The following is a 24509-nucleotide window of genomic DNA, read 5'->3' as shown; positions in this document are numbered from 1 at the left end:
CTTAGTACCAAAGATCGACGGTCATTTTTTTTCTGCCCTTGGGCCTGATTACATATCGTGAGGAATGAAAGGGGTACTGGTATATGTATACACGAGCTAGGCAGGATATCTGATAGATGGCCATGGATCATCTATAGTCCGAAATTAGTGCACACACGTGATAGATGTGATCTGGCTCCCTGTTTATTGGCGATGTTTGCTGTTCTCTCTTTAAAAGGCCGGCTTGGGACAACAGCCCAGCTGAACTTTGGTATTATCAGCTTCGTGATTCCCGATCATTTCCACTAACCTTCACCATGGAGTGGGACCACTTGGCTGAGGAACAAGGTCAAAAGTACTTCGCCGGTTGGCTAAAGCTACTCTTCAAAGAAGTACCCGCTTTGCCATTGAAACTTGCAAAACAGCATCGTCTAGGCAACGCAGATGTAATTGAGGTATCCCACTTTAGCATTGGTGCTTACAACATCTGCTACACGGTCACCTTTGAGGATGGTTGCCGTGTTTGTGTTCGGTTTCCTATCTTAGGCCGGAGTCGGTTCCGCACGGAGAAAACTAGGAACGAAATATCAGTGATAAGATTTCTCTTCCAATAAAGCAAAATTCCGGTCCCCTTCGTTCTCGGTGAAGGAAATTGGGGCTGTGGTCCTTACATTGTTATGACCTTTATTGAGGGGACTTTGTTGTCTAAGCGCATCGAAAGATCACTGGGCCTAGATCTAACTATCTCAGGCTCTGAGATTCAGAATGCCTTTAAGGGAATAGCAGATATTGTGCTGGAACTGTCGAAAACTCCTTTTCCGTACATTGGTTCTCTTGCTCAAGAGTCGGGAACATGGAAAGTGGCGAATAGACCATTGACTCTCAATATGAATGAACTTGTCTGCGTCGGAAATATTCCTCCTAAAATATTTTCTAAGAAGATTTTCTGCTCTACTAACGAATATTACTAAGAGTTAGCAACACAGCAGCTTCTTCACCTTGAACATCAACGCAATAACGCCGTGAATGGAGAGCAAGATTGTTGGAAAAAGTATATAGCTCGCTGTCTTTTCCGCAAGATTGCTGGCTAAGTTTCTGTGGCGCAGTTGGGTCCTTTTCGACTTTACTGTGACGATTTGCGCCCATTGAATGTGCTTATTTCCGAGGAAGACTTTAAGATAACGGGTATTATCGACTGGGAATATACGTATGTGGCACCCGTTGAATTTATATATGCTGCGCTATGGTGGTTACTTTTTGAAACCCCAGAAGATTGGGAACCGGATTTGAATCAATTTCTTGATCGGTATACCCCTCGTCTACAACTTTTCCTTGATATTCTCCGATCTCGCGAAGAACGGCAAATTCAGAACAAAGAGTTGTATGAATCTTAACGACTTTCAAACAAGATGGCGCATTCTATGGATAATGGATTGTTTTGGTTTTGTCTAGCTGCCAAGAAAAGCTTTATGTTTGATGAGATCTATTGGACCTTTTTAGACTGGAAATACTTTGGTAATGGATCAGTTGATGATCGAATTTCGCTTTTATCGAAGGATGAGTTGGATGATATGAAGAGGTTGGTTCCGTTGAAGATGAGATAAGCCAGTGAAGGGATCCTTGAAGAAAACTTGACGTATAGCGAATTTGTGGACCTCTAGTCAAAAGTGAGGCCGTTGCTGAGCAGGATTTTATTGGTCAGCGCATAAGGCCTTTTCTTCAATGTATAAGGAAGAGGGGAAGAGGGAAGGAGGAAGAATTTATACGCTACGAACATTATAGAATAACCACCTGGGCCTGCGATCCATTGGAATCCCTGTTTGACCCAAGGCACCTACAGGACAAATACCGATTTAGAAGATAGCTTCTTACTTACCAATTTGGAACTCGGGTTTATATTTAGGAATATCTCCACCTCAATGTTAGTCGAAATCATATTAAAGGCTAGATTCGTTGGCTTTATTCTGCTGTTCAGTATGTTGCTATGGTTTACTGTTTACTGTATGTGGGCTGAATTAGTGCTTCAAGAAAAATTAATCATCCTTTGCGTCTGTTGATGTTTCTATTTGTTCTTTTTGGAGTTAGTAAAGATTTATTTGTGGAAGAGAGCTGAAGAATAGGTGCGTAATTATTCTGTATGTTCTGTACTACACATCAATTTGTTAAAATGAAACTGACGAATTATATCTGCCGTTTATTAGTGTTTGAATTAAATGTGACAACCTAGTGCTTTAGCTAGCCTTATCGTCGTTATAACGAAGTGAAATCGCAGGATAGACGGGACTAGCTATTAAGCACTAAAAGAAAAACCCTATAAAGCTGCTGGTTCACCTCACAATATGTAGCTACCGATCATTGTTTGACTTTTTAGAATGTGATATTTTATCTCGAAAATGACCCTCTAAGCTCGATTGAGTTGTACTGGAGTTCTACGAAAGTGGTATACTGCAACACTTGTCCGGCTCGACAAATCCCTCCTCGTGATCCTATATGGTGATCTTTTTGTCAAAAAGAGGAAGGTCAAAAAGGAAGACGAGGTCTTTAACATTATGGAAAACTAGATCTGCAAGACATTGTGAAAGACGAAGTGAGCTTCTGCCCAACTAGACTTCTTCTTATGGGTAAGTTTTGGTGCTCTACTGGATATATTATTTATGAATCTAATCCAGTACAGTTTCCGCCGACCTATAAACACGAGACCAATGTCGATATCTTGCTCTGATATATAAAGAGAAGATTGACTTTTTTGAAACGGAATTCCAGCCAGCCCTGTTAAAAGAGGAATTCTGGGCTCCAAAGGAAAGACTAGCGAAGTCACATGCTGTCTGATAATCAATTGAAAATGGTTGAAGGACTCACTATGTATCTACAATTTGAACTTCAGGAAATGAGTAGCAATACGCAACAGGATTTAGGTTGGCTCTATATTCTAGGAGCAATGTCACTGGCAGCGTAGTGAATAAGAGCTTGGAACTTCCATCAAAAGCGTGGTGAACCTGGAGAGGTAAAATATGGTCTTTCTCAAGAAAGACATAGCGAGTTGAGAAAATTGAGCTAAATTGTGGTCCATCCGAGAAGGAAAAAGCCGTTTGTAAACCGTGGTCTATCTCAAGAAAGGCGTAGCTGCTTGTGTTAGCCAAGAAGGGGGAAAACCGTGGCCCATCACAGGAGAGATTCTTTCTGCCAGGTGAAGCAGGCCTACCTGTGTTAGCCAAGAAGGAGGGGAAACCGTGGCCCATCACAGGAGAGATTGTGCCAGGCGAAGCAGGCCTACCTGTGTTAGCCAAGAAGGAGGGGAAACCGTGGCCCATCACAGGAGAGATTGTGCCAGGCGAAGCAGGCCTACCTGTGTTAGCCAGAAGGAGGGGAAACCGTGGCCCATCACAGGAGAGATTCTGCCAGGTGAAGCAGGCCTACCTGTGTTAGCCAAGAAGGAGGGGAAACCGTGGCCCATCACAGGAGAGATTGTGCCAGGCGAAGCAGGCCTGCTTGTGTTAGCCAGAAGGAGGGGAAACCGTGGCCCATCACAGGAGAGATTGTGCCAGGTGAAGCAGGCCTGCTTGTGTTAGCCAGAAGGAGGGGAAACCGTGGCCCATCACAGGAGAGATTGTGCCAGGTGAAGCAGGCCTGCCCACGATATCCTAAAGGAAAAGCGTGGTCGTCCTAAAAATAGTAACATGAGGGAAAATCTGTGGTTAAAAAAACGCCGGGGTCATCCCTTCTAAATCCAAAAGGAAAACCGTGGTCTGAAGGTCAACCCGATAAATAAGCAGAAAAAGTCCCTTTATGCTTAAATCCTGTGATTTGAGGTTCATGTCATTTTTTCTCCATCATGGAAACCGCCCTAGCGCAACTTGGCGCCACTTTTCTTCGGCAAGCCATCAACAATCCCCGAGGGCAACAAGACGAGGAGGATCTAGTTATCTTACTCAGAAACTTTATTCAAAAGCAAAGCGTATCCACGCCAGTTGAAATTTTAGACGGTGTGACTGACGATCGAGCCAATGCCTCTGATACCCCTGAATTGCCAGTGGTGCCAACGATATCGGATGGCGATTCCGGCCTGAATCACGTGTTCAAGCCGGACACTCAAACCTATGTTGTTCCACGAGCTCCGCTGAACAGAAGAGACTTTACACTTAAGGAAAATGAGCTTATTCGAAATGACCAAATCACGTCGCTCAGAGACCAATATCTTCATTGGCGGCAAATCCACGCTGAAGACAACGCCCGTACCTCGGTATTAGATCGGGTCGTTGCCGCCGCCAAGCGCCTCAACACACTGAAAGAAGAAATAGGATCGATACCTTTAGAAATGACCTATTTCTATCTCTTCTCGAATTTCCAAGAGTACAAATTCGGCAAAAAAGTCCCCTCTTCTACAAAGAATAATGAACCTTGGGATGTGGTTCTTGACGAACTATTTGCGGAAGAATGGAAGCACTTTAGTGAAAGAACTAAGTTGCGACATCGTCGCAAGCTCCAGCGCCAAATAAATATCGGCCGGTGATGGTCTGTTGCAGTCGACCGCTTGTCTTCTGGAGTGATACTTCTTGCTGGTAAAAAGATATCGTCGACTTTGATGTGAGTGAATATTATTACTTATATGTCCTTGCATTTCCAGGATACTGATAAAATGTGAAGTCATCGGAGAGATTTTAAGCTATTGGACTTGGACGATGTGTTCACCCATATTGCGAAGCATTATGTTCAATTTTTTGACTTATGTAAGAAGGCTGACAGCCTTGAACGAAAGTCGCCGGCTTCAGGCACTATACGTCTCCTGGAAGCCCTGGGTGGATTGAACGAAATTGAGTCTCTCCTTTGTTAAGGGCAGAAAAAGGTATATCGCTGAGAGATGCAAACTCAGCAGAGATGTGGTTGGTATTGAGACGTTCTTCCTATTTTAGTCCAAAGCAATTAAAGACATATCCATCCTGCGATTTTGCACCTTCTAAAAGTAAACTTCCTTGTCAAATATAGACAAAAACATCATAAGCCCTCTCGTAGGACGGCCACATATAGAGATTTTATAAAGCGGTGGGATCAAGTTTTAAAAGGTCTGTGACAATTCGGCAGTAGTGCAGCCTGTTTTCTGTCGACCTGAGCCTCGCATAGGCAGCATTGGGGTATTAGGGCTATTTTTTAAGGCCAGGTCAACTCTGGCTATCTTATCATAAAGACCACAGTTTTCCCAGCTGTCCAAAGCCCCTAGCGGATGGTTATAAAGCACCCCATTCTGCCAGAGTTCACTATCACTATCCAGTTTCATTCAAAAGCGACTAATAGCTACTTTTTGTCTTCATGACATCTGACGACTTGACAATTGCTCGGCAGCTGTCAGCAGCTGAAATAGGCTCCGTCAAGATCCATCAGCTAGACCAAATTCTCTTCGACGATATTGACATATTCGGCTCTCGTGCCTTCAATCAATCCAATGTCGATCGTCTTCTGCATCGCTTTGACTATGAGGGCTGTCGTAGGTTAGATCCACTTACTTGGATCCCCTGTGAGATCAGAGCCTCGGAACTCCAACCGCTGGTTGCAGAGTTAAGCCGCGAAGACCCAAAAGACATTATCCTGCCAGACAATTGGAATTTGCATTGCTTCCAAGGAAAGCATCGCATTGCTGCTGCCCGTGAATGGTTAGCGCCTAGTGATACATGGTGGATTTTTAATCTGTATGATACTGAAAAGCTGAGTGATGATTGCCGAAGGAGACTGCGGGAATGCGACTTGAGGACGCATACTTTCAACGATGGGGAAATATTCCGCAACATTCGCCATTACCAGCAAAAGGGCGAGACAAACGCCGCGAAAGAGTGGTTCGCAAGATGGTCACCGACTAAATGTGGCGACTTTAATCGGATATACGAGCCGAAAGGGAAAAGCCAAGATGAATTCCGTTGCCTGGGAAGGAGACTGGATGCGCTTCTCTGTTTTCCAGCTTTATGGACTCCGTGGCATATGGGGACGCATCTTCCAAGCTTGAAATGCCCAGAGGTATTAGATTTATGCTCTATGAAGAAGATTGTGCATGACTAATTTCATTGTTTTATAGGAGCTCTCAGACTTCCTCTTCGAGATTCACTCCGCGTGGCAGTCTTTCACCTGCCAAACCCCGCAGCATCTTGACTCCTCAACCCTTGAAATGCTAGAAGGACGCTGTCCTCGTCTTTCAGCGGCAGATAGCCGATATATAAAAGATATTTTTCAAGATGGCTCGGCATTTTCGATGGTCAAAGACCCAAATCTGCAGTCCAAAATGCAATATGCTATCTTAAATTATGAAAAGATAATTCTATCCCTCAGGACTTTCTTGGAAAACGCGAAGTATCTCAAAGCAATGACTGACATTGTCAAGAAAATTCTCCCGGTGAATTTCAAAGGCACCATTCGTCAGACCATGCTTCATTATTATGTAGCACCCAGGAACGGACATTTCTATATACAATCCCTAGAAAATGATTTTGTGCAAAAAGCAGGCCGAAATAATTTTAGGTTTTGGTCTGCATACCGTCAGGTATTTCTTTTCGCTATGCGTCACTTCTGTGAAATAACTGATTCACGGCCCCTTGGATTCAGTCAAAGCTCAAGGGCTCGGTGCGTCGATCGATCCGAACTATGGCAGCGCCTTAGGGTTCTTTTAAGCAAGACTGGATTTGCTGTACCCGGAACTCAACTCAAGCCCGGCGCAAATTCCTCGGATTTCATTGCTATTCGAAGTTTTCTTAGACGTCTCCGCCCACCGGAGCTCTTTGAGTACGAGGAAAATCAAATGTCCGAGTGGAGCACCAAAGTCGCTTCATTTCTTGGCTCAATAACTCCACGGGTTGCTACGATACCGGTCCCTATTCAGACTTGCGATAGGTCTGAGAACTGGAATTTTGAGCGCCGCTGTGGGATGACAGACACAGATACTTTTTTTCTGGATCAAAAGTACTTATTCTTAGAATAAGTTTACTCGCCTAATCATACAGCTCAAGAGAACATAACATCCTTTGCAGTCAAGCGGGATATTTTTCGATCTTTCTTCTCTGACTTCCATTTGACCGACATGGATCAAATGCGGGAACAGGACACGGGTGATCAAATTTTCAACAGGGATAGAGACCCGCCAACAGTTTTTCAAAACGCCGAAGATACTGGAATGGTGGGCAGTGATGATTCCATCGTACACAATCGCCCAGCTCCTCTTCAGTCAACTGGCCTTGGCACCGAGGTCTCGAGTCACCCGCTTCCTATTGTGCAAGACAATGTTCCAGCTCATTTAAACCAAGTCACTCGAATTTCGGAAATGACGCCCACTGCTTGCAAATGTATAGTCGATATGACCCCCGATGACTTTTATGCAGTATGTATAAAACTTCCTCCTTATAATGGGGTCATATTTTTTGATATAGCCATGTGTGAGGTGCTGTTTTTTTGGCTGGAAACGGCAAGTCAAGTATATAAGTGGATTTAAGATCTTGACGATTGATGGTATGCTTGGGTCGTCGATGATGCCTTTTCTCTCAGAACATTCTCACTAAATGAGGTCTTTACTATGTGCCGAAATGGCCCGTGTTTCTTTTTTTATGGGAGGAGAGATGGAAGCAGCTTTAAATCCTAGCTGACTCTAATTGCGACAGACACCAAAATTGTATTGCCTTGTTTCAGCCCTGAGATAAATATATAGTATTTATAAACTGGACTAGCTTAATGAAATAATTCTCTTGCTTTTAATTTTTACAGCTATTTAATATGAACAAATTCGCTATTTTAGCTCAAAAAGATTTTATAGGTAATGTTCTCCACTTATTAAAAGAATGCAGTAGTAAGTTACTAGCCTAAATAGGTCCTACGCAAAATTGATGATATGACCCATTGAGGGCCATCACTGTCAAATGACCAATGTGTTATAAGATTCTTAGCTCGAGAGTTGTCCTAGAGGATTATATTATGATATTCAGCTTGGTGCAACATGTATTGCGGAAGAGTAAATAGAAATTCTGTATAGCCAGGTATATCGCACTAACGACCTTTCGGAAATATTCAAGGAAGCTTATAGGTTTTGAAATGCTTCTTTAGTCCGTCCTTGCGAGTATACACAAACTGCCTTGCTGCTTAATATATAAATAATATATATCCTAAGCACACCAGACACTCAAGGCCAGTCGAGCTTTTTATTATGGATGCAGGCTTGTTCGGCTTCTTGGTAGTGGTCTCAAAATTGACTCGTTTCCTTAATGGCTTGGGTATGTTGCGCTAGTGAAGCTCGAGTCGCAATTCTAGTGACCGAATGTAGTCTTCGACCAGTTCTGCATCGTCGATAGTATCCATATCTCTGTTTTTGAATTCTAGGTCAGCGAGAACCCTTCGTTCCGGCTGTATATGTGATGTGTCTGGCTTAAATTCCATAGGAATACCTTGATAGTTCTGATCGATGATACAATTTCCGATATATTCGAAAAAATTGTGGTATATCTGGTCTTTTACATCCTTGTGAAGTCTTTTCTGCTTAGCCCTAACTTGATTTTGAAGTCTGCAGAATCGATTATAATGTGCAGGATCAACCTTCTAGGCTTTTGTTAGTTGGTGATATTCCGCGATAAGGTCATTATAGAAGGCTCTGTATTGGCTTTTTAGTTTATCGAGCTCTGTATCTATTTTAATGCACTCCTTTTCTTCTTCTGGAAGATACTGCGGCGCAGAAGCATCACATATAAGGCTGGAATTGCAAGTAAGCTTAAGTAAAGCATCTCTGGCTGGTGTTTCTATAAATATAGACTGAGTGTTATCCCTAACAGAGATATAGTAGGCGAATATCCCGCTTTATTGGTGACCCATAATAGCGTTTCGCGAATATTTGTCTAAATACCCTATATAAAACTAGTTAGTTCATATCGTCGGAGAAAAAACTGAGCTTCAAGCATTCATACTCAAGTTTACGGTAGCCCCCTTGTGGTATTTGTAAAGAGTTCCTTTTTCTTTATAGCCAGCCGAGCAACTTATAGACTTCTTATATTCAGCCAATTTACTATAATCTAATACATATTGGGGGTCTATAATCCAGACACTGTCATTATTTTTCATAGCTCTTCTAAAGATAGGAGTGTCCTTGACACTCTTTTTAAAGTGAATAGGGGTGCTTAGATAATATTTTAGGACCTTTATGAGGTCCCAAATATCTCTTAGGCGCTTTATGTGCTCGCTATCAAAGGTATTATTAAGGAAGGCATATTTGATAACATCCTGAATCACATAAAGGCCAAGATTGTCGTTGCGCTCAGTATAGATGAAAACTGGCCTGCTTTATATCAGATTTAAACTTATCTAGTAAACAATAGCTGCTCTTACAGTACTCCTTTGTTTCTTTTCCCTTTATTGAGTCTATAAGTGACTCTTATAAGGAGAACCTAGCATTTAGGATCTTCGGGGTCCTTCACTATGTACAACTCAATATCTTTCTATTTCAGTGTATCATTACTCCTTATATATCCAGAAGACTCAATCAGGGTCCCCGGTTGTGCCGAGGTCGAAGTCATCATTTTTCGCAATATACTCAACTGGGTTTAGCACCGAAAGGTGGGAAATGCCACTGCACATACAACCAGAAGATGATATATCAAAAACAAGAGATCCTCAATATTGTATACCAGTTAAGTTTTAGCCCCTATATCAAGCTCATACTCGTCGGTCAGAGTGCTACACACAAGCTTTGATTATTAGAATCCATTGAGACTTGATTCGAACAACATAGTGCTTATCTTTGTCATTCGTCGACCAGTATTATAAGGGAACTCGCGGTGCATTTCTCTGCACCAGTAAATTCGAAAGTACCTCGCAAGGACGAGGAATGCCGACTGATATTCAATATTATGATTCTCGAGGTACCAGCGAAGGAAGCCTTCAATAACTCTGAGAGTTATATTCTTGAGCCAGTGTTAAGGGTCTGGTGGGATGAGGCGTTAGACAAATCTAGATTCATCAGCAATAGTTTGAATGAAATTGAGTGAACCAAGATCGCGACAAACCTACAGTTTGAAGTTGCGATCTATGTGCTTCACAGTGTTCAACGTGGATTCGGCATGATCCGCGTTGACTTCGGGATCTTCTTGTTGGATAAATAAGTTCCAATCGGTTTCATCACGCTTGGCTTGGCCTTTCTTAGGCATTTTACCGGTCGACCAGTTCAATGTTCTCAGAATGTTCAAAAGTGACTTAAAAATGTGTAATACGAAGGGTTAGGTTCTGAATCTGAACAAGACTTTGACTGGCTTTATACCTTTGATCTATAATGTACGCGCCGAGGGCCTTGATGTGTGATGAATACTTACTTTTGTAAGTGCGCTAAACCTAAATCGGCTAGTGCTGTATTTAATGCTCCAACGTGAGCGCTGGGTGGAATGACCACGATTTCCCCTTGAAAGACCACGCACAATCGTGGTCTTTTCGCCGTCACCCCGAGTTACTCCGTAGATACTGTATAGTCGAGTGTCTAGTCAACAAGGCTACTGAGTCCGTTGCCCGAACAACCAGCGCTGATCCACTCTCCAACCAATTCCCACTTGTTTCCCCCCCGTCTCTCGTCGCCTCCTCATCAATTCCTTTGTTGCGAATCAACGAGAAAGAAATCCGCGAAAAGAAACAGCATGGTACGTGTGGCATGTTGACGAATCGCCTCGCCCTGGATTGACTTCCGCCCCCATCCCTGGATTCCGCGTCACCCCCCTCAGTACCACCACCTTGAACCCCGATCTCCCATCCGATCGCTTGCTATCATCATCACCGCGGAACCCCCCAGCACCATGGCTAACAAGCACGACCAGGCCTCTACCAACTACAAGGAAGCGTTCTCGCTCTTCGACCGCCGTGGCACTGGCCGCGTCTCCGGCGAGCTACTGGGCGATCTGTTGCGTGCTTGCGGGCAGAATCCCACGCTGGGCGAGATCAGTGACCTGGAGACTTCCATTGGCGGCGACTGTAAGTGTGCCCGCGGTGCTGTGTGCCAATGAACCTTGATGCTAACGCGCCCCTGCGTCAATAGTCGACTTCGAGTCCTTCCTCAAGGTGCTAAACCGCCCCGGTGGTTTCCGCGAGCCTGGCGATCCGGAGGAGTACTGCCGCGGGTTCCAGGTCTTCGACAAGGATATGACGGGCTTTATTGGAGTCGGGCAGCTGCGCTACAGTGAGTGACCACCCTTCCTATTTCTCTGCGGCTTCACCCCGACGGGCTTCATTCGACATGGCTCGGAATCCTGGGGTCCGCGAAAGCAGTCATAGGCTAACGCACCATTCGCGCGCTCCAGTCCTCACCAATCTGGGCGAGAAAATGACCGACGACGAGGTCGACGAGCTTCTCAAGGCTGTTGATACCAGCTCCGGCGAGATCAACTACACCGATCTCGTGCGCACCATTCTGGCCAACTGATCCCGATACCCTTGCTGAAGTATTCTTGCTCCCGATTTTGACGAATGTTTATGGTTACGCATATGCGCTGCTTTTTTTTCTTTGCTATTTTTCCTGCGATGGAATGGACTTGAAACGGAATGGCATTAGGGCTTTCGTTCGGCGTGATGGACTGTATTGATCGACACTGTATTTGATCGTGAATGTGAATGTATTATTGCCATCCATCGAGGTCCGGAGTGTGTCTACGGGTCAATCAAAATTCAGTTTTTCTTTTGAGATGCCGTCTCTCGACCTGCATGTTGATCCTGGCATCGGGGCGTATGGCGTGGTATATACCTGCAGCTCGAGTATTGTCTACAGCCCTCACCCGAACCTATCCATCCACTCCCCAGAGGGCAGATAAATCATGCCTCGTTATTCCACTGCCTCCACTCCTTCTCCCCAACTCCACCCGCCTCATCCCCCATTTTATCCGTATCCACCACCGCCCCAGGAAGAACATACACAGCCGGCGGCCTCTCCTCCCCATCCTCCCCCTCCGCCTGTCTCTGCTCCCGTCCCTGCGCCGACGCAGCCCAGTGTACTTTATCCAAGTAATACCCGACCACGACCCGGCACCGCCCGCACCGCAACAGCACCCGCTTCTCAATCCCGTCTTCGCGGCGGATCAGCGTAGCCCGCCGGTCCGGTATCGTCGTCGAGAGCAGCAGTGTCGCGTGTTTGGGGGCTGTGCGGGGTTTGCGCCCTGGTTCTTCGGCGTCGGCCTCGTCCGTCTCCGCCGTTGGGGGCTCGAGGGGGAGGATGATAGCTTTGTCTTGGGCGTCGGCGCTGCGGCGCGGGAGCGCGGAGAGGTCCCGCGTCGTTGCGAGGAGGAGGTGGTTGCAGAAGCGGCAGTGTTGCGTGCGGATTGGGAGGCGGTTCGGGCTCGTCATCGTGGAGGGATTCGCCTAGGTTTGGTTATGTTGGAAGGCGTTGGCTGTGCTGCGCGAGCTCGCGCGTTGGGCGGCTTGGGTTTCTGGATGTGCGTGGGCGGTGCGGTTGTTGCTTTTATGTCGCTGCGTCGTTGACGCCCCTTCAGTCCGTCGGAGACGATTATTGTGCTAGCGGCGCTTTTCTTTTCCTTGGGGTTGATGTCGTTTCAGAGGGTTGCCGTGGTCGAGGTCAATGGGTCTTGGATGGCTTGTTAGTACGTGATAGCCATAATATTTGTCTCCCAGATTGTATGCTTACTTGTACCAGCATTGACAGGGTGTGTTCGGATTAGAATTGGGATTCTGCTCTCTGTGCCAGGCGGCTTGAGACGGGGAGAAAGGCCAAGGCGGTGGGTGTGCTTATCAGCATATCATATCAGCCGATCGAGCAGCTCTGCTGTATGAGTGCCTAGTATGGTTCATGTACTTTAATAAATTTGGGGTAGGGTAAGAACCTCTGGAATTTGGAATAGATATATTCTTACTTGGTATATGTTGAATATACTACCGTGCTTATTTTTTGGTATTTTGGTACTGCACAGTATCCATCTATCTCTTGGCCTGAAGATATAATATTCATGGAGAGAGGCCTTACTCCAACCAGCCTTCTGGTTGAGACCCCGATTGGAAATATTCTCTTAGGTGTAATGCTGAGCCAGATTTGACGCCTGGTTTATTCATTTGTTTTCTATACATGTGTATACTGTAAGGTATCTACGCCAACCCCAGCTCCTGGTAGAACGCGTCAGTACGCGGCTCGCGGCCCAAGAACTCGGTCAGCGTCTTCATCTCATCTTGACTGCCGCCCTTCTCCAATACCTGGTACCGGTAGCGGCGGCCATGGGCCTTGTTCATGGGATCGTCTTTGAAGACGGTGTAGAACATGTCGGTCGAGTAGACTTGGGAGCTGTTTCGCAGTTAGAACATGGCCAAGCAAGAAAGAACGACTGCAGCGACTGCAGCGGGGAAAAACTTACCTCAGATATCCGTAGTAACCCGCATCATACCCGCCGATGAGGTGGCCGAAAGTAGCCTGGCCGTGACCCCATTCATTGCCGCCATCCAGTGCCTCTGGGCCGTCCATCTGGGTGATCTCCTGGCGCAGGCGGTTGTATGTGGCTGACAAGGGGAGGGCCTCGATGTCGGCGTGGCTCTTGGGCTCGTGGACAGTCATGTCGAAGATGCCAAAGTGCAGCTGGCGCAGGTTAAATAGCGCGTCGTTGACGTGCTTGGTGCGGATGAGGTTGTCGATCACATCGTCGGGGATGCGCTCAGAGGGTGGGCCGGTGGCGGTCTTGCCGCCGCTGCGTGCTTGTTGAGCCTCTTGCCAGCCTGCAAGGTACTCGGGCGACAGAGTTGAGTAGTGGTGACTCAGCGAACGCAGCTGCGAGGGCGTCCAGCACCAGTTCTCCAGCATCTGGCTGGGTGCTTCCACAAAGTCCCGCACGGTGCTAGTGCCGTGGAAGCGCGAGTATGTGGTGCGTGAAACAAGGTCGTGGATGCCGTGGCCCAGCTCGTGGAAGAGCGTGACAACCTCGTCGTGCTTGAGCAGACTGGGCTTCTTGGGCGTGGGCTTGGTGAAGTTGCACACCAGTGCGGTGGCGGGGTAGCGGCGGTTGCCGTCTGCATCGATGAAACCCTGGACAGAAGTCAGTCACTGCATGCTACTCGATGTGAGTTCTCGGGACATACGGGCTGGAGGTTGAAGTTGGCGGCGTGACCATACTTGCCCTCACGTGGGAACAGGTCCAGATACAAATACCCGACAAATCCGCTACCCTCACCCTCGTCGTTCCACACACTGAACACCTGCACGTCCTCGTGCCACACAATGTCATCACCCTTGCCTGTTGGGGCCACAGCTGTGCGGTCCTCACCGACAATCTCCACAAACTCGAGCCCGAACAGCTCCTCGAAAATCTTCAGCATACCCTCAATGGTAGTCTGAAGGGGGAAGTACTCGGCAATAACCTGCTGATCCAGCGAGTAGTCCTTCTCCAGCATCAGCCGGTCATAGAACCGGTGATCCCACAGATAGTAGCGGCCGTCCGCCTTGGGGTCGATGGCCTGCTTCAGCTTCTTCAAAACCTCAACTTCCTGCTTACCGCCAGCGGTCAGGCGATTACGCAGATCGCTCAGGAACTTGTCAACGGTCTCTGGTGTCTTCGCCATCTTATCCTCGATACGGAAGGCGGCATGGTTGGGGTACCCAAGAAGACGGGCCGCCTCGTCACGCAGCACAATTGCCTCCCGGAACAAGGGCACGTTCTGATTGCACTTGTTCTCGTTGGAGACCATGACCTGTCGGCGAGTCTCGGGGTTGGTGGCGTACTTCATAGTCGGGAACAGGTCCGGGTACTTGAAGGTGAGCCAGAGCTTGCCGGCGTTCTCGCCCTCACCGCGCTTCAAACCAGATAGGACGTCCTCCGGAACGCCATCCAGCTGTTCCGGGGTGAACCAGATGCCGCCGTTCTCCTCATTGAGGTTCTTCTGGAACTCAATGCTCAACTGACTCAGGCGCTTCTTGATCTCTTTGAACCGAGCACGCTGCGGGCCAGCCGGCAGACCCAGACCATTCCGCACGAAGCTCTTGTGCTCCTTCTCCAACAAGCGACGTGACTCCGGGTCGAGCTCCTCATTCTTGTTGAGGACCGCATCGACCAGCTTATACACGTCCTCACGCATCACCGACTCGATAAAGAACTCATCCATCAGCTCTTCGGCTTTAGACGATGCATCCCGTAGCTTCTGATCAGTTGACACGGCTTGATAGAAGCCCAGGATGTGCGCCTCCAGCGCCATGACGTTCTCATCTTGTGCAAGGGGGCGCAGAACGTTGACAAATGTGGCGGTTTCGGGCTTGACGGCGGCCACCACCTTGTCCTGGACACCGCGCGAGGTGCCGATCAGGCGCTCGGCATCAGTCACGACGGATTGCGGGGTTGCAGTGAATGTAGGCGGGGCCTGTGGCGGGCGCCGGAGGTGAGCGGGGGCCATGCTGGAGGTTGTGAGGTATCGCGAGTTGGTACGAAGGTGGCCCAGCACGGAAGTAAGGCGGACGGGGAGACGGAGGAAGGGCGCCACGATGACGGCGAGGAGGAGGACGAGGAGGTGCTGGCGGGCGGTGAAGGCAATGCTGGGCGGAGGTCAAATCCGTGACAAGATGCGGTGTGGCTTGCGTCGTGTTTGAGTCGGAGAGGAGCGAGTGTATGCGGAGTCAGGTGATGGGCTCCCCGCGCTGCTAAACTCGGGTGGGACTCCTTTTCCCCCCTGCCAACCTCCTCGGAGGAATAGTGCTACGACTACTAGATACGCGCAAGTTACGATCAGCAACACAGGTTTATACAACATAAGCTCGACGTTCGTTTCTAGTTCATGACAGATTATCTATGTGACAGTCGCTTTTTGAAAGGCACAAAGGAGACAAAACCCGGAGGAAAAGAAAAACGCCCTGGACACCAGCACCAACCCACAAAAAATGCAAAGCATGTCATCCCCAAGTATCGGGCAGTTCATATCTAAGCGGCATCCGCAGTGGGAACCGGCTCGGGGATCTTGGTGACCTGCGCGCCAGCGCGGATGATGCGCTGACCGGACTCGTCACGAACATACTCGGCGTTCTCCTTGTGCGAGCGCTTCCAGATCTCAACCTCACAGCCACCGCGGATTACACCGACACGCATGGTGGACAACAGGTTGTGGGCGGCATTGGAGTGGTAGTAGATACCGCCGTTGAACATGGCAGTGGCATCCTTGCCAATGCCGGAGCTGATCATCGCCTTGCCACCGGGGTGGTCCTTGATGAAGTCGGTCACGTCGTGGACCACACCAGCGACGGCAACCAGACCGCGGCCATTCTTAGCCTGGTCGACATAGTCGTCCCACTCCATGACGGGGAGCTGGTCCAAAGGAACACCCCAATCCAGCTTGGCGCGCTTCTGGTCGATCTTCTTTTGCAGTTGCTGCACGCGACCCTTCTCGATCTCGTTGGCACGGAACTGCTTGAGATCGTAGGCCAGACCCAGCTGCTTCCAGGTCCAGATGGTCCACTTAGTGGGGTCGTACTGGTGCCACTCGATGGCGTTGCGGTAGTCTGAGGGGAACTCGTGGTGGAAGTTGTGGTAACCCTCACCCAGGGTGACCAGAGCGGTGATGACATGATCACGCGGGGAGTTGCGGTCGTCGAAGGGCTGGTCGCCGAGCCAGTGAGCCAAGGAGTTGACGCAGAAGGTGGCCTGCTGGACAAAGAAGATGCGAAGGATACCGGCATACACGAAGCCGCCGAACCAGTCACCCCAGCCGAGACCAGCCACGAGCATGGGAACGAGCAGACCCATGGTGAAGACGACCTTGAGGTAGTGACGGTGCTGCCAGACGACAACAGGATCCTCATTCAGGTCGGAGATATCGGTGCGGCCAATGCGCTTAGGGTTCTGCTTCATGACCATCCAGCCGATGTGTGAGTACCAGAAGCCCTTGCGGACGGAGTAAGGGTCCTTCTCGGTGTCGGTGTAACGATGGTGTGCCCGGTGGCCGCGAGCCCACCAGCGGATCGAGCCCTCGACGGCACCGGCGCCAACTAGGGCAAGCCCAATGCGCAGGGGGAGGGTAGCCGAGTAGGAGCAGTGGGCCCAGAGACGGTGGTAACCTACGGGTGGCAAATGAGCAAGAGGTTCATTGCTGCGCTTGACGGGGGATGTGCTTACCGGCCGTGATACCAAATCCCGTGAAGAAGTAGTACACAACCGCCCAGATGGCGGTCTTGAGCTGCAGCGGCACCCAGAGCGACTGAACGCAGCCATAGAAGGGAATACCGATGATGAAGAAGACATTGAGCCAGTTGACATGCTTATGCCAGTTGCTCCGGGTCATCGGAGTGTCGGCGATGTGCACCTTCTTGGTATCCGCCGGCCGCGGGCGAATCGACTCTGCCTTGGTTGACATGATGACGGGTGTGCTGGTGAGGTTGGAGGAAGGGAGTGGGAGGCCGGACAAGAGCTTTTCTTATATGGGGAGGGCCCACTTGGGACCAACGTTGGGGGGGAGCGAAGGGTTTGATCGGCCAACGGATATGGGGAAGCTCGGTGCAAGGCGAATCACCAAGCGCAGCAGGAATCACGAGATCCCGAGGTTCAAGAAGGCGCAAGAAACAGCAGAAGATCAATGCTGCAAAGGTCCGACTTTTTGAGTCTCTGTGAGTGGCGAGACCCAGCATTTCCGACAATGTTGGGTCGCGCCCCAACGCTTTGTGGCCTGAGGCATCCATGGATAAGCAAGGCGCTCTGCCCTCGGCATCGGGCAATCCAGGGAGCCAATATAGTATACATCGTTCACCGAGGCCAATCATGCCATCGAGTGCCCTTGATGTGAAATGGTCCAATTGGCCCTTCTTTGGCACGGCCGCTGCGGTGCAACCCAAGTGAAGATCGATGTCGTACAATATAAATATAGTATAATATAGTTAGTATAGTTCGTCAGTAGTCCAGAGACACGGCTGAGCACGTGATGCCCAACACATCCCTTCTGCGCTGCAACTTCTCCCCGGACTGACCACGCTTGGTCCTTCACTCGCTCATGGACAATGTCTACAGTACATCCACACTGCATTCTTGTTGATCGAGATTCTTGCCTACACCTGCGTCACGGTGGCAAACAGGCACCCGTGGACGGAAACGGCGAACTCAATCCAACAGCCACGCTGGTGAGCTCGATAGAACGTCATACTATACAGCCTTCAACAACTGGACAAGCAAGCAAATATGCCTCATCATGATGCCATTGGCAAGCGATCAGTGCTTCATTAATCTCATGCCACTCGGGCCTGGCTGAATCCCTTATGGGCGAGGCCGAAAATCTTGACGGGCAATCGTCAATTGCCGACAACCAGGTTGAGAGGGTTAGGCCAACTACTAGAGCCCACATGAGCCTTCTCTCTATGCCTGTCAGATCTATGACATTTGAGATAGCACAGAGGGGCATGCGCAACCGGGCGTTATGTTCCACCAGGGGTGCCCACCTACATGTACTTGTGCTTCCCCGTGCCGGCCACTCATGCCCCGATAAGACATCGGCGGCTTCCACTCTTCACGGGGGGCTCCGCCAGTCTAATACTCCTGACCGAGATAGTCCCCAGATATAGGTGATAGCCGACCGCGAATGACTTTCGGGACGCCCATCGCCACACGTGGCTGCCGGTCCAGACCGGGGCCTATCAAACACTCAGCATGGAGAATTGAGGGTTCCACTGCGATGCGAGCTGCATGTAGACCAGAGCAAACTTCGTAATGGCAGACGGCATTCATATTATTAGTCTTTGCCTGGCTAACGATATGGACCCGAGCCTTATCTGTTCCACTCGGCAAGTCTTTCTCGGCGTGCCCTCGTTGATTGGCTTGCAAGGCATAAGCCCCACGGCCAGATAAGACGAGCAAGGCTTTCGGGCGCCACCAATTCCATCGCTCCGTTGGGTTATTCGATGCTTTTGCTAATCACGAATGATAACCCCGGTCGATCGAACTAGGCATCTTATCGTCCTTCCCCACAATCATTCTTGCCCCCCGACCCTTCGCTAACCTCGCTAGCCTTCGGAATTCTGCGAAAAATACAAAAACAAAAAGAAGGCACTTCGCTTCCGTCCGACACTTCCAACTATATAGGTCTGGATCCCCCATACGACTGGAGCCGTTCCAGACTTCCAGGCATTACCAGAAAAACGCAAGATGGACGGTCCAGATCAGATCGGGCCGGTTATGGCTCCGAAACGCGCATTCGGTGACCGAGTTCGTGACCAGTTCCATCGCATCGTGAGGAAATGGACTACAAGGTATGTGCTGCGCGCAATAGTTGAGAAGCGGGAATGGCGAGTTGACTCAGTTTTCATAGGGACGGCCTCATCGGCGACTACGACTACGCCTACTTGTTTACCCCACGCCTACCTTTTACCAAACAAACTCGCAAGTCCGCCCCGTTCTTTGGACTGGAGGATCGCGTGCCGATTCTGCTGGCTTTTATATTGGGTTTGCAACATGCGCTTGCAATGCTGGCTGGTGGTGAGTGCGCGCGTGATCTCTTTCCTTTGTCGTCCGGCTGGTGTCGACGCCCGGCGCCCCATCGCATTGCGACCATCTGGAAGGTGAATTGCAAAAGACAGAAGCTGAATAAGGATTACAGTTATTTCACCACCCATCATAATCGGTGGTACATCAGGGGCCAACTTTGGGGACGAAATCTACCAGTACCTCGTGTCGACCTCGTTGATCGTTTCTGGCCTGCTCAGTGCAATGCAGATGCTTCGCTTCCATATATATGGCACCAAGTATTACCTTGGAACGGGGCTGCTGTCCGTTGTCGGTGCGTAGACCAGTACTTCACCATGGTCATTGATTGATACTCATTGCATGACAATAGGCACCTCATTCTCTACAATCACCGTGGCCACCGACACCTTCACTCAGATGTATAAATCCGGCTATTGCCCCGTCGATGGGAATGGAAACCGTCTTCCGTGTCCTCAGGGATACGGTGCTTTGCTTGGAACATCCTGTCTTTGCGCACTGCTCGAAATTGGCTTGTCATTCATGAGCAGCCGCATCCTATCCCGCGTCTTCCCTCCGCTCGTCACCGGGCCCACTGTTCTCCTCATCGGCGCTTCGCTGATTCAATCCGCCATGGCAGACTGGGGCGGTGGATCGTCATGCGGACCATCGCCACGCTCCATGTGCCCTAGTGCCGATGCGCCGCACGCCTTACCCTGGGGCAGTCCTCAATTTATCGGTCTTGGATTCCTTGTCTTTGTGACGATCATCCTGTGCGAGCGGTTCGGACCTCCCATCCTGAAAAGCTGCGCCGTCGTCGTTGGTCTGCTGGTTGGCTCAATTGTTGCCGCTGCTTGCAATTACTTCGAGTCCTCCGGGATCGCGGAGGCTCCCGTGGTGTCGTTCATTTGGGTCCACACTTTCCCTCTGACGATTTACCCCCCGTTGATCCTGCCGCTGTTGGCTCTGTACATTGTCATCATGATGGAGTCGATCGGCGACATCACCGCGACGTGCGATGTCTCCCGACTGCAGGTCGAGGGCGGCACATTCGACTCTCGCATCCAGGGAGGTGTTTTGGGCAACGGAATGAGCTGTCTGCTGGCCGGCTTAGCCACGATTTCTCCCGCCTCTGTATTTGCGCAAAACAACGGCGTGATTGCATTGACTAAATGCGCGAATCGTACTGCTGGCTTCTGCTGCTGTTTCTTCCTGGTCGTCATGGGTCTGTTCTCCAAGTTCGCCGCGGCGCTGATCGCCATCCCGAGCGCCGTGCTGGGCGGAATGACGACCTTCCTGTTCAGTAGCGTTGCCATCTCCGGCATTCGCATTATCTCTACCATCGATTTCACGCGGCGCAACCGGTTCATCATCACGGCCAGCTTTTCCTTGGGAATGGGTATCACCCTGGTGCCGTCTTGGTGGTCCTATTTCTTCTCTTACAGTGGAGACAACCACGCCCTGGAGGGATTGCTCAATGCCGTGGATCTGGTCATGACCAATGGCTTTGCTGTCTGCGCTCTGGTCGGCGTTATTCTCAACCTCATCCTCCCCGACGAGCCCGATGAGCCGCCGGCTTTGTGGGACTCTACTGAGTCTTCCGATGAACCGGTGGAGCAAGCGACTGTAGCTGGTGCTTCAACCAAGATGGAACCTTCAACTGCATGATTTGTTTCTGGTTTCTCGTTCTCTTTTCGAGCCCATCTGTATTGATATTGAGTATTCATATTGATAACCCTCTCGTAGCGTTCAGCTAGAAGCGTTCCTCAATTCATTTCCGTCTTGCAGTCCACCAACTAATGGTATCTCCAATCTCAAAACGACGCATTGAGGGACCTGGTAAACCGTTGGCTCTTAGGCGGCTGATTCGCTTGGCGCAACTTTTAGACTTTGAGTCTACTAGATATGACGTTTGTTGCGTACTCTGTGATAAGGACATATTTGGCAATATCTTCGCCCATTTCTCGAACTGCCGATCGGGAGCTTTGGAGATTCGGGCATGCAAGAGCCATTGATCTAGCTGCCCTTGGAGACGGAAGGCTAGTTGAAGGGTGTGTCGGAATAGGTATGTGGGACCTCGCATTGATAGTTTATCTATTCCTGTATATTTTGATAGCCAAGCGTACGCCCTCTAATTAGCAGATTGGGCGGAATAGCAACCCAGATTCCTCCTTGATTCCAATTGGTCGAGTCCTCTCCCAATCTGCCAATAAATAGAATATCTCCGGCATAGGGATATAGACATCACAGATCCTTTAATTGGTCAAATACCGACCCAAGTTCCCGCGCAGTGGCGCTGGTGTGCTCAGCAAATTGTGCTACATACTCAATATTAAATATATAATACTGGGCAGGGTATCTAGTTGAGCTTACCGTCAGGAGTCCCATCCAGAACAATCTGATGCATCTTTCCAAACAGTAATAAGGTGGCGGGGCTCGTATTAGAATCCGTTTGGTGTGGCATGTTTTCGGGGATATGGAGGCGAGGATAAGTGGATGATCCTAAGATTGGCATGAAGATCAGGACTGACCTATCGAATTAAGGATCTCCTCAACGTACCGAACCCAAAGTGTCGCGATTCATGGAAAAAAGTGAGTCTGCACCGATCTTCCACACTAGTAGCCAAAGTAGAGTCACTCAGGAGAATGCCAGCACGGAGAGCACGGCCGATTTCCGGGTCAATCAACACATAGGTTTCTCCAGGATCCCCAATAATAACCGGCACCTTAGTAGAGACCGGATTTCCTCTCGTATCATGACTGAGAAAGTCTCCCGTCACCCGATGGAAATATCGAGCGGGAGCAGCCCTTCCCGGGCTGGGCAAGGAAACAAAGGGGCGAATAGCGCAGCGAAACATAGGGACTTGAATGCGAAGACTTGACGCAGGGGGATAATAGTTTCCTGACGGGGATAAGGGTCACCTGATCACGATCTCACGGATCGAAAAATACGTGATTCCAACGTACAGTCAACTCTCCAAATAGGCTACCCAAGGCCACGACTTCCATCTCACTCCGTTGGGACAGACTGGGCACGCGGAGGACTTGTGGCTTGTGAAACCCACTGATTTCGAGGTTCATGTCCAGCGCAGGGCTAGCGATGAAGTAACTAGATTCTCTGATTTCCATTCACCCGGACCAGGGTCGAGACAATACAATGCTCGTCCATATATTAACATGAAAGATCGATTATGTTTTACTGCAGTACGAGGTTCACAAGAATTCCTCCAGTCGCTTTCGCAGTGCTTCCAGTTCAGCTCTGCTATCTCTCCACCTCCGCATCGCCTCTTCGTAATCATCATGAGAAACCCAGCCTTCGTGGCCCAGAGTCTGAGTTCGGAGGTTATCAAACTCGGCATAAGCCTCAGACCAGGCTTCTGCTTGCTGCCGAACGCGATCGATCTCCTCCCGGGAAAATGAAATCGGGCATGGATTTCCATGTTGCTCTGTTATCAGGTCCCAGCTTTCGAATACCTGCACAAGGAGTTCCTGGAGGGGAATCGGGCCATCGATGGAAGACTGGCCGACAATGTGGAAGAGGAAAGTAGTTGGATCATTATCGCGCCTGATGAAGTCCATAGCTCTGGCAAGTAGCGGGTTGAATTTCCGTGTCGCCAATTCATAAAACTTTTTCAACCGAAGTCGGTTTAGTTGGGCTTCGGCCAACTTCTGGTTGGACCGTGAGAGGGCGTGGAAGTCTGTGGGCAGTTGGGGCTGCACTGCACCCCAAGGATACGGTTCGTCATCGCTGTCGAATACCGAAGGGAACCTGGCCTGTATGAACAAGGGTGAGGAGTATAAAGACTGCCAATCAATGATGCTAGAAAGCTTTGTTGGGTCTGTATCATCGACAAATATGTTCTCCGAATGAAGATCGTGGTGTAGCAAGACGGGACCCACAAGATCTTTCGCTGGTAAGATGTAGGGAAGAACGAGTACAAACTGCTTAAGAATCTGTACATGCCTCTCAGCTCATTGAAGTTCCCCCCAAAGAGCGAAGATCGGTTTTTGGCCTGCTTGTGGCTAATTTTTGAACCAACGCAATCTCACGGTTTGCGACAGCCGTGAGGTATTCTTGCGCATTTTTCCCTGTGTAGACACGATCTTTTAGTTTTCGCCCCAGGAATAAAAAAGAGGAGGAAAAGAAGTGGTCTTACAGGGCCCCCGGTCAATCTCCAATTCTCGCTTCTCATCCTCCCAGAAAGACCGCTCAGTTGTAGGGCCAAGGACAAACTCAGGAGTTGCCCCTTGATCCATTTCAACCAAAGCAGTCATGCTGTTGCTAGATGGGATTGCACCCTTGTGATATAGGCTGCCATAGCCCGCAAATGTTGTGCTTGCCAGTCTCCGCTCAATTTCCACTATGCTTTTGACAAGGCCGAAGCGCTGAGCCTCAGACATTGTATCCCAGACGTTGCTCAATTGGCGACCCTTCACTCTCCCCATAAGGATGTACTCAGCACCAACTGGGTTTTGCTGTAACCGAGAGCTCGAGCCCATAACTTTGGGCACTGGAATATCGAGGACGGTGCGAAGCTACCGAAGTCAGTTTAGGAACATTTGACTGTACTCGACCGACTGTGCATACAAAATCAAGCGTGGCAACTTCACTGGCGACGACAGACCGAGGATCGCCAGCATTTGGATTCGGAATCCTGGCCAGCACCTCCTTTCCGTTCTCCATTCTCAAGGAAAACACTTTGTTGAACAGTCCTTCGGGCAACTTGGTCATCTGGACACATTGACTCCCACATATTTGTTCGGCTGTCTGCTGGAGAGCTGCTATATCAAATTGAACGTATCGTCTTTCAAGTTGTTTCTGTTCGTCCAAAAGCCACCGGCCGGACGTGTAGCGAAAAAAGTTGCTGCTGGTTTCAATCTGGTCCCGATTGGGCGACAGGCTCTGCATTTGGCGAACATGAAGATTCCTTTTCCGAGCGATAAATGTGAATGCGCGGTGTATTCGTTGCATGGTGGTACTTATCGAAGTCGGACATCGCGACAAGCTCCTAAGATCTTGACATCACATGATCTGCATCGTTCTTTTTGAATGCAGGTGCGTATTATTCTGTACAAGCCCATTGAGGATGTGGAAGGGAAATGGAATATTACCAGCTTGTCATGCCGCCT

General features: G+C 49.4%; 12 protein-coding genes across 12 annotated transcripts; 4 read left to right on the top strand and 8 right to left on the bottom strand.

Annotated features, from left to right (window-relative positions):
* Window positions 1-3811: 3811 nt before the first annotated feature.
* Window positions 3812-4489, top strand: N7459_006483 (uncharacterized protein; the record flags this gene model as incomplete). The annotated part of the gene is made up of 1 exon (XM_056945651.1): window positions 3812-4489. The coding sequence occupies one exon, from the start codon at window positions 3812-3814 to the stop codon at window positions 4487-4489; it is 678 nt and encodes a 225-aa protein (XP_056797650.1).
* A 794-nt stretch (window positions 4490-5283) lies between these two features.
* Window positions 5284-6937, top strand: N7459_006482 (uncharacterized protein; the record flags this gene model as incomplete). Its single annotated transcript, XM_056945650.1, has 2 exons — window positions 5284-5982; window positions 6041-6937. 2 exons carry the CDS (start codon window positions 5284-5286, stop codon window positions 6935-6937), a joined length of 1596 nt encoding a protein of 531 aa, XP_056797649.1.
* A 1289-nt stretch (window positions 6938-8226) lies between these two features.
* On the bottom strand, window positions 8227-8720 carry N7459_006481 (uncharacterized protein; the record flags this gene model as incomplete). The annotated part of the gene is made up of 2 exons (XM_056945649.1): window positions 8227-8489; window positions 8639-8720. 2 exons carry the CDS (start codon window positions 8718-8720, stop codon window positions 8227-8229), a joined length of 345 nt encoding a protein of 114 aa, XP_056797648.1.
* Window positions 8721-8735: 15 nt separating this feature from the next.
* On the bottom strand, window positions 8736-9384 carry N7459_006480 (uncharacterized protein; the record flags this gene model as incomplete). The annotated part of the gene is made up of 3 exons (XM_056945648.1): window positions 8736-8831; window positions 8911-9263; window positions 9363-9384. The coding sequence occupies 3 exons, from the start codon at window positions 9382-9384 to the stop codon at window positions 8736-8738; spliced, it is 471 nt and encodes a 156-aa protein (XP_056797647.1).
* Window positions 9385-9870: 486 nt separating this feature from the next.
* Window positions 9871-10136, bottom strand: N7459_006479 (uncharacterized protein; the record flags this gene model as incomplete). The annotated part of the gene is made up of 2 exons (XM_056945647.1): window positions 9871-9913; window positions 10000-10136. 2 exons carry the CDS (start codon window positions 10134-10136, stop codon window positions 9871-9873), a joined length of 180 nt encoding a protein of 59 aa, XP_056797646.1.
* A 633-nt stretch (window positions 10137-10769) lies between these two features.
* On the top strand, window positions 10770-11392 carry N7459_006478 (uncharacterized protein; the record flags this gene model as incomplete). Its single annotated transcript, XM_056945646.1, has 3 exons — window positions 10770-10944; window positions 11009-11149; window positions 11271-11392. The coding sequence occupies 3 exons, from the start codon at window positions 10770-10772 to the stop codon at window positions 11390-11392; spliced, it is 438 nt and encodes a 145-aa protein (XP_056797645.1).
* Window positions 11393-11778: 386 nt separating this feature from the next.
* N7459_006477 (uncharacterized protein) lies at window positions 11779-12306 on the bottom strand (the record flags this gene model as incomplete). Its single annotated transcript, XM_056945645.1, has 1 exon — window positions 11779-12306. The coding sequence occupies one exon, from the start codon at window positions 12304-12306 to the stop codon at window positions 11779-11781; it is 528 nt and encodes a 175-aa protein (XP_056797644.1).
* Window positions 12307-13059: 753 nt separating this feature from the next.
* N7459_006476 (M3 family metallopeptidase) lies at window positions 13060-15342 on the bottom strand (the record flags this gene model as incomplete). The annotated part of the gene is made up of 3 exons (XM_056945644.1): window positions 13060-13252; window positions 13323-13984; window positions 14038-15342. 3 exons carry the CDS (start codon window positions 15340-15342, stop codon window positions 13060-13062), a joined length of 2160 nt encoding a protein of 719 aa, XP_056797643.1.
* Window positions 15343-15863: 521 nt separating this feature from the next.
* N7459_006475 (stearoyl-CoA 9-desaturase sdeA) lies at window positions 15864-17289 on the bottom strand (the record flags this gene model as incomplete). Its single annotated transcript, XM_056945643.1, has 2 exons — window positions 15864-16993; window positions 17052-17289. The coding sequence occupies 2 exons, from the start codon at window positions 17287-17289 to the stop codon at window positions 15864-15866; spliced, it is 1368 nt and encodes a 455-aa protein (XP_056797642.1).
* A 1775-nt stretch (window positions 17290-19064) lies between these two features.
* On the top strand, window positions 19065-21047 carry N7459_006474 (nucleobase:cation symporter-2 family protein; the record flags this gene model as incomplete). Its single annotated transcript, XM_056945642.1, has 4 exons — window positions 19065-19168; window positions 19228-19394; window positions 19516-19695; window positions 19753-21047. 4 exons carry the CDS (start codon window positions 19065-19067, stop codon window positions 21045-21047), a joined length of 1746 nt encoding a protein of 581 aa, XP_056797641.1.
* Window positions 21048-21634: 587 nt separating this feature from the next.
* On the bottom strand, window positions 21635-22460 carry N7459_006473 (uncharacterized protein; the record flags this gene model as incomplete). The annotated part of the gene is made up of 4 exons (XM_056945641.1): window positions 21635-21675; window positions 21753-21905; window positions 21940-22281; window positions 22394-22460. 4 exons carry the CDS (start codon window positions 22458-22460, stop codon window positions 21635-21637), a joined length of 603 nt encoding a protein of 200 aa, XP_056797640.1.
* A 132-nt stretch (window positions 22461-22592) lies between these two features.
* On the bottom strand, window positions 22593-24288 carry N7459_006472 (aminoglycoside phosphotransferase family protein; the record flags this gene model as incomplete). Its single annotated transcript, XM_056945640.1, has 4 exons — window positions 22593-23333; window positions 23416-23468; window positions 23537-23915; window positions 23968-24288. 4 exons carry the CDS (start codon window positions 24286-24288, stop codon window positions 22593-22595), a joined length of 1494 nt encoding a protein of 497 aa, XP_056797639.1.
* Window positions 24289-24509: the final 221 nt, after the last annotated feature.

Source organism: Penicillium hispanicum (genome assembly GCF_028827665.1).
Source record: "Penicillium hispanicum strain IBT 35686 chromosome Unknown utg000006l_segment0_segment0, whole genome shotgun sequence".
NCBI classification, from domain to species: Eukaryota; Fungi; Ascomycota; class Eurotiomycetes; order Eurotiales; family Aspergillaceae; genus Penicillium; species Penicillium hispanicum.
Note: the sequence above shows the minus strand (reverse complement) of the source record. Positions and strands in the feature narration are given on the sequence as shown.